General features: G+C 39.1%; 1 protein-coding gene and 1 long non-coding RNA gene across 2 annotated transcripts in view; one reads left to right on the top strand and one right to left on the bottom strand.

Moving 5' to 3' along the window:
• The window catches only part of LOC306641629, a 79,956-nt gene that overhangs the window by 13,195 nt on the left and 51,673 nt on the right, over positions 1-15,088 (top strand). The gene's annotated exons all lie outside the window — the stretch shown is intronic.
• Positions 10,078-11,620, bottom strand: LOC306642467 (26S proteasome regulatory subunit 4-like). Its single transcript, XM_079108227.1, has one exon. It carries the CDS (start codon positions 11,589-11,591, stop codon positions 10,269-10,271), a length of 1,323 nt encoding a protein of 440 aa, XP_078964353.1. The 5' UTR covers positions 11,592-11,620; the 3' UTR covers positions 10,078-10,268.

Raw genomic sequence — 15,088 nt, 5'->3', positions numbered from 1 at the left:
AAGCCAATCAACATCGCAGAGTTGAAGGCCAGTTCCAAGGAAGTTCATTCAAGCACATGCCACCCCAGAAAGAATGACTCCAAATAGCATTACCCTATCTCAGCAATTCCCTTCAGACCTCACTGTGACCATCAATTTAATGCTACTGACCTTAAAGACAAGGAATGCTTTCTTTGTTATAGTTATTGTCCTTTCTTCTCTCCCAACCTTGAGTAAGTATTCCAGTATCTCAACTGAAAAACATGGATGATGTAATTCTGTGATGACATAATGCCTATCTCTCAAGGTTGTTGGGAGGAATAAATGAGAAAAGAGCCACAAAAGAACATGAATCCATACATTTTAGAATTAAACCTCTGCTGAATCAGAGGGCAATGCCATTCTCTCTTCTGAGAGGATCGCAGAAGAACTCTGTGGGAGAGGGGAGAGAGTCATCTAGCTCCAAGGTTTCCTCTGAATATATAGGTGAAAGAAGAATCCTGTGGAGATGTAGTTGGTGACTTGGTACTGTGTCACCTTAGATAAACTGGATTCTATTTCTCAGAATGTCCTTCCCTGCAAAGTGCCAGATTAGCATGGGTAACGAGAGAAATTTTCCTTGAATTTGGAGGGTAGTAGGAAGAAGCACCCTTTACACTCTGAAGGTTGGTCAAGGGCATGAGGCACGGTTGCAGCTCATGGATGTAGTCATTGATCAGCCAGCTCACCTTATGATGTGGCACCCTCCCAACTTGCAGCAGCTCCAGTTCAAACCAGAGAACCTTCTTCAGCTTCCAAAAGTTCTAGCTAGCTTGTCCTTAGGGGTCCAATTGAACCTAGTGGGTTCCAGTTGGTGTTATTCTTTTCCACTTCTTTCTGCTTTTCTTCCTGACAGTCAGTCCTCCAGAATTATAGTAACTTCAGATTCACACCATATGCAGAAACCACAGTCTTGCTCTTTACTGGGTCCCACAATTACATAAGGTTTAACCCCTATCTTAAACCCTTGATTTCATATCACTCATGTGGTTCTATCTGATCAAGCCCGTTATAGTAGAATTTCATTCCATCTTACTTTTCCCCTTAACTTTGTTTTGAGAGATGAAAGGAAGCTTTCTAAGGAAATATAGCATACCATCCTCTGTCACAGGTGGGAAAAGTTACCACCACAGTTACGTGACTTCAAGATGCACAATCACTAGTGTTTCATCCACCCTCATCCCCAAAAGCTAAGGATCAGGACTAACATCTATATCCTTATAAAAGAAATGTTTGTAAGACAAATACTTAATCTTCAACCTGAAGTTTCCATTGTACTCAGATCCAAAGGGAACAATTCTCAATTCCTTTTTTATAGCAGATGGGACCAAGGAGAAAAGATCTTAGTCATCCTTCAAATTTCTGGAGTTCCTATACTCCTAAACCCCACACAAACAGAGTAGAGGAGCTTTGTTGACAATAAAATATTCACAATAGCATGCTGGTTTACATCCTTAATGGCCCTTTAGATGTAGGAGACAAAAGCAGATGCCCCTAATATACAATGGAGCTGATATACTTGCTAAATTGCCCAAGCATCAGAATCACTAACTCCAATATGTCTATCAGTGATCTTTATGGAAGAAGAAAGTACATTTTTAGCTATAAAAGACAATTTCCATGGTTCAGTTATCCTTCAGAGTAACAACTGAATGACATTCATGCAACTTCATTGAAGTCTGGGTTTGTGTTGAGGACACTGTAGATTTAAGTGCTTTGCAATGATTTAGGCAAGGGTGTCCTCTCCAAAATTCACATTGAAATTTAATCCCCAAATTAACAGCATTAAGAGGTGTGGCCTTTGGGATGATTAAGTCATGAAGAATCTGCTCTCATGAATGGGATTAGCACCCATACAAAAGGGCTCATGGTTAAAGGGAGTACCCTCTCCTTTTTTTTTGGTGGGGGTACAGGGAATTAAACTCAGGGGTACTCTACCATTCCACATTCCCGGGCTTATTTTGTATTTTATTTAGAGACAAGGTCTCACCAAGTTGCTTAGCACGTCACTTTTGCTGTGACTGGCTTTGAACTCTCGATCCTCCTGCCTCAGCCTCCTGAGCTGCTGGAGTTACAGGCATGCACCACTATGCCCAGTCTCTTATTTTATTTATCACATAAATTAACTTATTTATTATAGAGTAGGGATTGTCTCAAATGGTGGAGCTTCTTCTGGTCTTTCAGTGCCTTCAGTCTTTTGATGTAGACTTGACTGTGAGAGTGGAAGTGGTGTTGCAAGTCCAGGTACCACAAGCTGCTGTTTTCACGTGGGAACCACAGTTCTAGCCCCATCTCACCATCTTTAATTTGCCACGGAAGGAGCAAGTATACTAGGCATACTGGCCAATTTCAATTTTCTTCACCATTTTCCAAAATGAGGCACTACAGTAGGTCCCATATTTACTGATGATTCTTACCTTCTTGGTACATTTAGCCATGTTACCACAACCTAGTCCCAAGCCCAGAGAGTGAAAGCATCTTACCCTTCCATTATTTCCACCATGTGAGGATACAGCACTCCTCCCCTCCAGAGGATGAAGCAATGAGGCACCATCTTGGAAGCAGAGATCAGCCCTCACCAGACACCAGTCCCACTGGAAACTTGATCTTAGAATTCCCAGCCTCCAGAACTGAAAGAAATGAATTTGTGCTCTTTTTAAATTACCTAGTACCGGGCATTTTATATTATCTCTCTCTCACACACACACACACACACATTACATTATCAAAGCAGATACACTCTAAGACACACCTTAATTATTATGGGTGCCTCTAGTGAACTCATTGTTACTCCCAAGAGTTTCACACAACTTTACCTCAACTGAACCTCAGTCATCTAACTAACCACTACTATAGTGGCTATTTGACAAATAAGAAAAATGGGGATCCAGTACTGATGTTAATTTCCATAGCCATATAGAATCTGAGCCTGAGCAAAAGTCCAAGTATTCTGAGTCTCAGTCCAAGGATTTACGCTACATCACTCTATCTTTAGAAAGCTATAATGCATAAATATCATTTTACAACCAAACCAGATGTTTTCTAGTTCACCAAGTAGAATTCATCACATCTGCCAAGTAGTTCTAATTAGTGTCCAATTATCAGATAAGGATGAGATTTAAATCATCACTATATTACTAATAGCTAATATGACATAAGTGCTATGTAAATAGTTGTTATGCTATGTTTTGGGAATAATGACAAGGAAAAAGGTTTGAATTACACATTCTGTATAAGTGAAATTTTTCTAGGTATTTTTGATCTACACTTGGTTGAATTCATAAAAGATATGCATATGTTTTGTGCGAGCACTAGGCCATTGCATGTAAGGAGATTTGAGCATCTGATCATTTGCGTATCTGCAGTTGTGTATCTGGTATTAACTCCCCATCGATACTGAGGGACAGTCGTATTGTTCTTTTCAGGTCCTCCTTCATGCTCAGAATTTAGAATCCATGGATATGGAGGCTTACTGTTTCTGGAACTACAAGGTTCCTGCCAGTCAATCAAGCCTGGAAGCAGCCCTGTGTCCCAGCACTCTCCAGTGTTGTCCACCCCCTTATTTCCCTCCAGTTGCCAGTAGACAGTGGGTACTGGCAGGGAGTAGAATAAAATCAAGCTGTATGTAAGCACAGAAAAGACACTTCAGGGACTCCCAAAGTCTCTGCATCTGCTTCTATCCTCAGGTTCCCATAGGATAGAAGGGTGTGGGACCCCTGGGCCCAGCCCGGTTAGATTAGAGTGGGATGGATGGGAAAGATATTTATCCCAAAAGTCCATCCTGTAAATAGAAATGAGAGTAAAAGTTCCAACGAGGTTTCCTTGCTTGATAGTTATACTTATCAGTTTAAAGAATATTTGTTTAAAACAATTGTCCCCAAACACTATATTTCTTTGACACTTGACAATAAGTTGACTCTCAATCCACTGTTCACAGACTAACAAAGAAGCTGGCCCTTGTTTTTCAAGCCAGGAGATTTAATTATTTGATGCCTCCTGCTCAGTGTTTCTTACAAAAATAATGAATTTTAAGCATTCTGTTTATAAAAGAGAAAACCTCAGAGGGAAAGTATTTTTGAGTACCATCTGGACTATTAACAAGTCATATTATATCAAACTTTCACAGTGTGTGGCAGGTCCCAGGGTACAGCATTTGGTCTGTATCACATACAAATGCCTGCAATTTTAAATGGTATTATTCTTCACCTATACCACAGAGGCAACTGCCCAGATGTTTTCAAAGGGCTCATGCAGTTTCAGTATTACGAAGCAGCATGTCTAGTATGATATGAACTATGAATTCCTTCCTCAGGAATAAACCTCCCCAAATCCTCTAAGGACAATTTTTTAAATTACTGAGTCATATATGACAAAGAAATTATTTTAAATTAACACTTCCTTTTGTTTTAGATTGGAATAATATCAGTTGTATCATAAAAGTCCTATTAATATTATCATTAATAATGACCATAAAATATGAAAAGTCATTTGGATCTAAGTTTCATTAAATTAATTTTAAAGTATTAAAATTTACAAGAAAAAAAATTTAAATGGCATACATCATAAAGGTTAAATATTCCTAATCAAAAATGCCAACATCTGAAATGCTCCAAAATCTGGAACTTTTTGAGCACCAACATGATGTCACAAGCCCCACACACTGACTTCATGTGACAGGTCATAGTCAAAAGCCATGCCTACTAAAAATACTGTATAAAATTATGCAAGCTATGTGTATAAGTTATAAAAGAAACATAAATGAATGTTGTGCTTAAGACGTAGGTCCCAGTGAATGTTTTTGGCTCCTTTGTCTAGTATGAGATAACTATTTATGTGGGTTTGTCTGAGTCTTCTATTCTGTACCATTGGTATACATGTCTGTTTTGGTGCCAATACCATGCTGGTTTTGTTACTATTGCTCTGTAGTATAATTTATTTATTTATTTATTTATTATTGTAAACAAATGGGATACATGTTGTTTCTCTATTTGTACATGGAGTCAAGGCATACCATTTGTGTAATCATAAATTTACATAGGGCAATGTTGTTTGATTCATTCTGTTATTTTTTCCCTTCCCCCCATCCCTCCCACCCCTCTTTTCCCTCTATACAGTCCTTCCTTCCTCCATTCTTACCACCCTCCTTATCCCTAACCCTAAACCTTACCCTAACCCTAACGCTAACCCCTCCCACCCCCCAATATATGTCCTCATCCACTTATCAGCGAGATCATTCGTCCTTTAGTTTTTTGAGATTGGCTTATCTCAGCATGATAGCCGCCAATTTCATCCATTTGCCTGCAAATTCCATTGTTTTATTATTCTTTGTGGCTGAGTAATATTCCATTGATATATATACCACAGTTTCTTTATCCATTCATCAATTGAAGGGCATCTAGGTTGGTTCCACAATCTGGCTATTGTGAATTGAGCAGCTATGAACATTGATGTGGCTGCATCTTTGTAGTACGCTGATTTTAAGTCCTTTGGGTATAGGCCAAGGAGTGGGATAGCTGGGTCAAATGGTGGTTCCATTCCAAGCTTTCTAAGGAATCTCTACACTGCCTTCCAGAGGGGCTGCACTAATTTGCAACCCCACCAGCAATGTATGCCTGCACCTTTTTTCCCCACACTCTCACCAACACCTATTGTTGCTAGTATTCTTGATAATCGCCATTCTAATTGGGGTGAGATGAAATCTTAGGGTAGTTTTGATTTGCATTTCTCTTATTACTAGAGATGTTGGACATTTTTTCATGTACCTGTTGATTGTTTGTAGATCTTCTGTGAAGTATCTGTTCATTTCCTTAGCCCATTTGTTAACTGGGTTATTTGTATTCTTGATGTAGAGTTTTTTGAGTTCTTTATAGATTCTGGAAATTAGCGCTCTATCTGAAGTATGAGTGGCAAAGATATTTTCCCACTCTGTAGGCTCTCTCTTCATGTTGCTGATAGTTTCCTTTTCTGAGAGAAAGTTTTTTAGTTTGAATCTATCCCAGTGGTTGATTCTAGCTTTTATTTATTGTGCTATGGTAGTCCTGTTAAGGAAGGCTGATCCTAAGCCCACAAGGTGAAGATGTGGACCTACTTTTTCTTCTATAAGATGCAGGGTCTCTGGTCTGATTCCAAGGTCCTTGATCCATTTTGAGTTGAGTTTTGTGCAGGGTGAGACATAGGGGTTTAATTTCATTCTATTGCATATGGTTTTCCAGTTTTCCCAGCACCATTTGTTGAAGAGGCTATCTTTTCTCCATTGCATATTTTTGGCCCCTTTGTCTAGTATGAGAAAATTGTATTTATTTGGGTTTGTGTCCATGTCCAAATCTGAAGAATTAAATGGAAAACCAAGTACAAGAGGCTTATAGGACTCCAAATATACAAAATTACAACAGACCCACACCAAGGCACATTGTTATGAAAATACCTAGCATACAAAATAAAGACAGAATTTTAAAGGCCACGAGAGAAAAGAATCAAATTACATTCGGGGGAAACCAATAAAAATATCAGCAGATTTTTCAATCCAGACCCTAAAAGCTAGAAGGGTCTGGAACAACATTTTTCAAGCCCTGAAAGAAAACGGATGCCAACCAAGAATCTTATACCCAGCAAAACTTACTTTCAGATTTGACGATGAAATAAGATCCTTCCATGATAAACAAAAGCTAAAGGAATTTACAAAAAGAAAGCCGGCATTACGGAACATTCTCAGCAAAATATTCCATGAGGAAGAGATGAAAAACAATGATACAAATCAGCAATGGGAGGAACTAGCCTAAAGGAATAGCCAAATAAAGGGGAAACCAAATTGTGTCAAAAAACAAAAATGAGTCAAATGACTGGGAATACAAATCATATCACAATAATAACCCTGAATGTTAATGGCCTGAGCTAATCAATCAAAAGACATAGACTGGCAGATTGGATTAAAAAGAAAAATCCAACAATATGCTGCCTGCAAGAGACTCATCTCATAGAAAGAGATACCATAGACTAAAGATGAAAGGATGGGAAAAACCATACCATGCACACGGACACAGCAAAAAAGCTGGAGTATCCATCCTCATTTCAGATAATGTGGACTTCAAGCCAAAACTAGTCAGAAGGGATAAAGAAGGACATTACATACTGCTTAAGGGAAGCATAAATCAGCAAGACATAACAATCATAAATATCTATGCCCTGAACATTGGCTCATCCATGTACGTCAAACAAATCCTTCTCAATTCCAGAAATCAAATAGACCACAACGCAATAATACTAGGCGATTTTAACACACCTCTCTCACCACTGGACAGATCTTCCAAACAAAAATTGAATAAAGAAACCATAGATCTCAATAACACAATCAACAATTTAGACTTAACCGACATATATAGAATATACCATCCAACAAAGAATGAATACACTTTCTTCTCAGCAGCACATGGATCCTTCTCTAAAATAGACCATATTTTATGCCACAAAGCTACTGTTAGCAAATACAAGAAGATAGAGATACTACCTTGTACTCTATCTGTAGTATAATTTAACGTCTGGTATTGTGATGCCTCCTGCTTCACTTTTCTTGCTAAGAATTGCTCTGGCTATTCTGGGTCTCTTATTTTTCCAAATGAATTTCACAGTTGCTTTTTTAGTTCTATGAAGAAATGTCATTGGGATTTTAATAAGAATTGCATTAAATCTGTATAATGCTTTTGGTAGGATATCCATTTTGACAATATTATTTCTGCCTATCTAGGAGCATGGGAGGTCTTTCTATCTTCTAAGGTCTTCTTCAATTTCTTTAGTGTTCTGTAGTTTTCATTGTAGAGGTCTTTCACCTCTTTTGCTAGATTGATTTCCAAGGTTTTTCTTTTCTTTTCTTTTCTTTTTTATTTTTTTTTTTGAGACTATTATGAATGGGATAGTTTTCCTAATTTCTCTTTCAGTGGATTCATCACTGATATACAGAATGCATTTGATTTATGGGTATTGATTTTATATCCTGCTACTTTGATAAATTCATTTATTAGTTCTAGAAGTTTTTTGATGGAGTTGTCATTGGCAAATGGCGATAGTTTGAGTTCTTCTTTACCCATTCGTATCCTTTTAATTTCTTTCTTCTAATTGTTTGCATCCCTGGAATGAACTCCACTTGATCATGTTGCACTATCTTTTTAATATGTTTTTGTATGTGATTTGAGAGAATTTTATTGAGAATTTTTACTTCTATGTTTATCAGGGATATTTGTCTGAATTTTTCTTGATGTGTCTCTGGCTGGTTTTGGTATCAGGGTGATACTAGCATTATAGAATGAGTTTGGAAGGTTTCCCTCCTTTTCTATTTCATGAAATATTTTGAGGAGTATTGGTGTTGATTTTCTTTGAAGGTCTTATGGAACTTATCTGAGAATCCATCTGGACCTGGGCTTTTTTTGGTTGGTAGGCTTTTAATGGCATTTTCTATTTCATTATTTGAAATTGTTCTGTTTAAATCATGTATGACCTCCTGATTCCATTTGGGTAGGTCATTATGTCTCTAGAAATTGTTGATATCTTCAATATTTTCTATTTTATTATAGTATAAATTTTCAAAATAGTTTCTAATTATCTTCTGTATTTCAGTCGTGTCTGTTGTGATATGTCCTTTCTCATCATGTATTTTAATAATTAGGGTTTTCTTTTTCTCTTCATTAGCATGGCTAGGGGTTTATCAATTTTATTGATTTTTTTCAAAGAACCAACATTTTTTGCCAATTTTTCAATTGTTTCTTTTACTTCAATTTCATTGATTTTAGTTCTGATTTTCATTTCCTGTCTTCTGCATCCCCAAGATATCTAATTGTGGATATACAAATGTTCCAAAATGTGAAAATATTCAAAACATTTCTCCAAGCATTTCAAATAAGTGATACTCAACCTGTACTTAATTTGTGAACCTTAAAATATATATATGCTTTTGTTCAAGTATAATGTAGGTATAAAAGTTGTATACACATATTATATATATATATAATATATATTAAATAGACTGAAATTTAATTGAATAATGCGGCACAATTGGACTTCTCACAGTTTTTATATTTTGTTTCACATTAAGAAAAAAAGCTGGTGTTGTGGTGCAAGTCTGTAATTCCAGTGATTTGGGAGGCTGAGGCAAGAGAATTGCAAGTTCAAAGCCAGCCTCAACAACTTAGCAAGGTCCTGTCTCAAAAGTTTAAAAAAAGGACGAGAGATAGCTCAGTGGCTAAGCATTCCCAGGGTCAATCCCCAGTACCAAAAAGAGAAGGAAGGAAAAACATTTTAGGTTTGTACTTATACATCCTTGCTGTGCTTTAGACAGAGTCTAAGTAGCTTAATACTCTTGTGCTGGAGGCTTGGTCCTCAAGGTCAGTCAAATTGGTAGATAGTGTGAATCTTAAAGAGTTGGCCTAGTAGAATGTCCTTGGGCTCATGAGGGCACTCCTCTCAGAAAAGACTGATGTATTTCTAAGGGCACTAGGGTTAGTTCTCCTGAGAAGGTTATTATAAAAGCCCAAGCCTGGCCCCAATGAGCTTCTCTGGCATTCTGTTTGGTGATGTGCTTTCTTCCTGCAATTATCATGTGCCATGCAGTAACACTGCCAAAGGAGGTGAGGGTAATTCACCAGAACCCAGGCCATGCTGTCTGGACTTCCAGCCTCCAAAACTGTGAGTTAAATAAACTTTTTTCCTTATAATGTTAACCTGCCTCTGGTATATTATTATAGTAACAAAAAATGGCCTAGTACAACTCTCTCCATGAACAATGCACTGCTTATATATAGCCTTCATTCCCCATAAAGTTGCATATAATAATCATCACAATATCTCTGTAAACATTAGTTTGTTTAAGTAGTAGAAACATATCAGCATATTACATAAGAATTTCCAACAGATAAATGAAACTTAAATATATGAAGATCATTTTGAGATTAATTTTCAGAATTATGCCCATGTTGCAGCATCAGTGTTCTCTGTGATCCTATCCTTCACCAATTTTCTATTGAGAGAACAAATTTTTTTTTGTTGTTTGTTTTTTTGTTTTTTTTTGTGAAAGAGCACACTTTATTAAGGGAAGCAGAGCGCAGCACGGTGACCAACAGAGGGCACCCCACACGGCGTGCTCCAAAAGATACAGGGGGCGTTTTGCTAATAAAAATCAACAGGAACGTGGCTTCCTCTGGGCAACTTCCCCACGATCGACCCTCTCGAGGGTCAAGAAAACTCCTGAAAGTAACTGTGGTTTGCTAGAGATAGAGCCCCTCAGGGGTGCCTTCTTGCTTTTTGTAAAGAACGTTTTCTTTAGATTTTTTGAAGTCTTCATTTGTTACTTTCATCCTCCGTTCTCTCAAGGCCATCAGACCGGCTTCTGTACAGATTGCCTTGATGTCAGCACGAGAGAGGTCATCCTTTGCCATGATCAAATCATCCAGGGTTACGTCATCGGCCAGTGTCATCCTGCTTGTGTGAATCTGAAAGATGCGCTTCTTGGTCTTTTCATCAGGCAGGGGGAACTCAATCTTCCTGTCGATGCGGCCTGGTCTGATAAGTGCTGGATCCAGAGTTTCTATTCGGTTTGTGGCCATGATAACTTTCACGTCTCCCCTTGAATCAAATCCATCCAACTGGTTCAACAATTCCAACATTGTTCGCTGAATTTCTCTTTTACCTCCAGAGTTTGAATCATATCTTTTGGTCCCAATGGCATCGACTTCATCAATGAACACAATGGATGGTGCATGTTCTTCAGCAACTCGAAACAATTCCCGGACGAGTTTGGGCCCATCACCTAGGTACTTCTGAATAAGTTCGGAGCCAACCACTCTCAAGAAAGTGGCCGAGGTTTGGTTTGCTACTGCTTTGACTAACAAGGTTTTACCTGTGCCAGGTGGACCATAGAGAATGACCCCCTTAGGGGGCTTTATACCCATCTCTTCATTATATTCAGGGTGGGTGAGAGGAAGCTCCACAGATTCCTTAATTTCCTGGATTTGGTTGTCCAACCCCCCAATATCTGCATAGGTCTCCTGGGGGGCCTTTTCCACCTTCATCACTGTGACCAGGGGATCTGTGTCATCCATCAGCACTCCTATCACGGCATGCACTTTGTGGTTGAGCAGGACTGAGCAGCCTGGTTCCAGCAGATCCTTGTCCACAAATGAAAGGATGCTGACATAGTGTTCTGAGCCCACAGATGTGGACACGATGGCATGATTGTCATCAATGATCTCTTCCAAGGTTCCTACTGACATTGGGGTCCCCCTCAGATCATCCACCTTTGATCTTTCCTCCTCTTGCTTTTCTTCTAATGGTTTCATTTGTTCCTGATTTCTAATGAATTCTTCTTCCATGAGAAGATAGTCTTTAATTCTCTCTAACTTTAGTAATTTCAAGCGGCACTGAGTGTGAGGTGTCACCAGTGGTAGTTTGCTGGCAGCATCTGGTCCCTTTGTTTTCTTCTTCTTTTTCCCCACTCTGGTCGGTACAGGAGGTTCATATTTTTTTTTCTTATCCTTGTCATCCTTCTTGCCACCTCCAGGACCATGACCACCACTCTGACTTTGACCCATCTTGCCTCGGCCGCTCCGGCTGCCGCTGCCGGAAGAGAGAACAAATTTTTAAATACATTGGTATGAATTAAATTCTTTTTAAATTGTATCACCAAAGAAAAGAAAATGTTCAATGAACAATGAGCTGAGTGATAGAATCAACAGCCTGCTGATAAGCTCCCATATTCACTAGATTCATCCTCTGCATCCTTCACAATGATTTGTTCGGAAATGATATCTTTGTTGCAGAGCTTCTAAGAAACTAAGGCAATGCCAAGACCCCCCCACCTTCAAGCCCCGATTCTTGCAATAAAGTCAGAAAGATTTCAGATATGTCACTCAGAATAACAAGAATGAGTTTATTGATGGGATAGGAAAAGGGGAAGGGACACCCTCAAGGGAAACAGTGGGTGCTCTCAGAGAGAACAGGGACAATGTGCCTCTCCTGCACTCCAGTTTTATTGGGGATCCCAGGGAAGTTTCTAGAGAGTCATGCCCATGTCCACCTCTTGGCTTTTGACTGACAACAGTATGACATCAGACTTTCAAGTCCCCACTGCAACTATACCCTGGCCCATGCTGAGCAGTTCTTATTGGATGCTTAATATATACATTTTCTTTACAGGTTTTATTGTTATCCTTAATTTCCTGAATCTGGTCTGTGTAAAGAGTCACAAAAGTCTCTCCCTTCAAAAGAACTTGAGTTCTTCTTATCAACATTATTTCGTGCCTGCATTTCCTTGCAGATCATAGGTAGCTTGCTGAGGAATATGACATATCCTGACTGATTTTATGACTGATTTTATTCACTTAGACCAAGTAGAGCTGAAGGTAAATTGCTCTTTGGCAAAGAAAGCATGTGGGTTCAAGAAAGTATGTGGGGGTCAAAACAGTGGGCCCATCCTCATCCATCTGTCCCCTAACATACTGATTGAGAAAACAGATGCGATCATTGAGTATTTGATCCCACAAGGTTGTGACCTTTCAAATTCACAGCCACAAGCTAGGAAATGTCATAATATTAAGTCACTTTTTACAAGGTTCTGCCATAACTGAGTTTCATTTCTTAAGATCGGCAGAGCTTGGGGAGAGACAGGGCTTCCCTGTGGTAGTGCTGGGATTGGCCATTTCATGATGCACACATATTACTGTAACATCAACAAACACAACTTTTCATCCAAGGGGCTCCCATAGAAGACCTCCTCTCACCATAAATCCCCTCTGACTCAGTTTATTATGAACTGTCTTGACCTTCTCAAATTGTTTGCCAACTTCTTTATCCTTTCCTGGATCTGAATTACCTCCTTAGCCAGAGCTGGGACATAGTTCTCGAGCCTTCTTTTGATCCTGCTGTTAGGGAACAGACAGATGGGGATGGTGGCAACACAAAGTTAAGAGAATAATTCTATAAAGTGGGCCCGCTGTGCTGACCCCCATGTGCTTTCTCTTCCAAGAAGAAATTTATCTGCAGATCTGCCTGGCCTCAGTGGACAGGATATGTCACATTCCTCAGCAAACTACCTGTTCACTGCAGGAGAAATGCAGACCCAAGTAGATGTCAATGGCAGGAATCCAAGAGACTTTTGTGACCAGATCCTGAAATTCTGGGAGATAAAGATAGTTCCTCCTAGTCATAAAATCTGTAAAAATGTGTGGTTAAAAATCCAATTATAACTGCTCAGCATGGACCAAGGTGACCTAGAGTTGCAGTGGGGACTTGAAAGTCTGATGTCACCCTGTTGTCAGTCAAAAGTCAAGAGGTGGACATGGGCATGACTCTCTAGAAACTTCCCTGGGACCCCCAATAAAACTGGAGTGCAGGAGAGGCACATTGTCCCCCTTCTTTCTGAGAGCACCCACTGTTTCCCTTGAGGGTGTCTGTTCCCCTTTTCCTATCCCATCAATAAACCCATTCCTATTACTCTGAGTGACATGTCTGAAATCTTTCAGACTTGATCGCAAGAATCAGGGTTTGAAAGGGGGTCTTGGCATTGCCTCAGTTTCATGAAAGTCCCCAGCTCTGTAACACTCTCTTCCAGTTTTGAGTCCTTTTATTTTCCAAAAGCTGAAGATTAAATCCAGGGCCTTGCACATGCTAAGCTGCTACCCGAACACTCTATCATGGACCTACATTCCCAGCCATGAGCCTTTTCTGAATCAGCTGCTATCCCTAGCTGAGCCCTGTACATAAAAGCAATTGTTTGCTCCTTTTCCAGTATTATTTTTCAAGTCTGAAAGCATAGCTCTGAAACTCGACTTCAAGGTTTTATGAGAAATGCATTAAGTTCTAAGACAATGGGGTCGTATTCACTATAGGTAGGCAAGAGAAAACTCACCAAACTGCTTTTCTAGACACAGTTCTCATCTTTCCATTTGAATGAAAGAAAGAAAAAATGAGTTCGTGGATTTTCTTAATTAGGTCTACTTTTTTTCCCACTCTAAATTATGTTTCTTTTTAAGATCAAAAAGGATCAAAGAAAATCTCTTGAGGCTGTTAATTCTTGTCATTGATGTTTCAAATATGGTAAAACATCTTCACTGAATTGCCATGAGTTCAATATAGCTTAAAAGTTTGTAGTGCTAGTTTACCTTGTCAACAAACACTTTTACGAGTCCTTTCCATATCGTTCCTCATTGTATTTTATATGTCCCAGTACACTCTTGTTAACCTTCCTTATCTATCACATTGGGTTCAGACAAACAAATCTGGCTGAAGGAATGGAAATATTAGGCACATACAAAGCAAAAAATGATGCAGGCAGATTTCTATCATATCCTTCACAGATGTCATCAGTAGCAATAGAAGAAGGAGTCATTTCAATGATAAGCGTGGGCAGAGAGGGTGTTTCTGCCTGTTAAGAAGGGAGCAAGACAATTCACAATAGCCAGACTGTGGAACCAACCTAGAGGTCCTTCAACTGATGAATGGATAAAGAAACTGTGGTATATATATATACAATGGAATATTACTCAGCTATAAAGAATAATAAAAATTATGGCATTTGCAGGCAAATGGATGAAATTGGAGAATATCATACTAAGTGAGATAAGCCAATCTCAAAAATCCAAAAGGCGAATGATCTCACTGATAAGCAGATGATGGGGGGCTGGAGGGGGGCAAGAATGGAGGAAGGAGGGACTGTATAGAGGGAAAAGAGGGTGGGAGGGGTGGGGGGAAGGAAAAAATAACAGAACGAATCAAACATCATTACCCTATGTAAATGTAAGATTATGCAAATGGTATGCTGTTACTCCATGTACAATCGAAACAACATGTATCCCATTTGTTTACAATAAAAATAAATTTTAAAAAAATTTTTAAAAAAGAAGGGAGCAGGAGGTAAAGGCTGCTCATAAGAGTGGACCCTTCTCAAAAAGTGACCTCAAGCTGTTGCTATGGCAGTTGATGGTGGTCCAGCTCAGCAATTGGTACCTACTCCACCAAGGATCTGAGAGCAGAATCTCAGAACACTCCATGAAAGGTCTCCTGGCCTTAGCACTGCAGACATCAGAAGAAG

The sequence above is a fragment of the Sciurus vulgaris genome (genome assembly GCF_902686455.1).
Source record: "Sciurus vulgaris genome assembly, chromosome: 12".
Lineage (NCBI taxonomy): Eukaryota > Metazoa > Chordata > Mammalia > Rodentia > Sciuridae > Sciurus > Sciurus vulgaris.
This window is presented reverse-complemented; position numbering and strand designations above follow the sequence as displayed.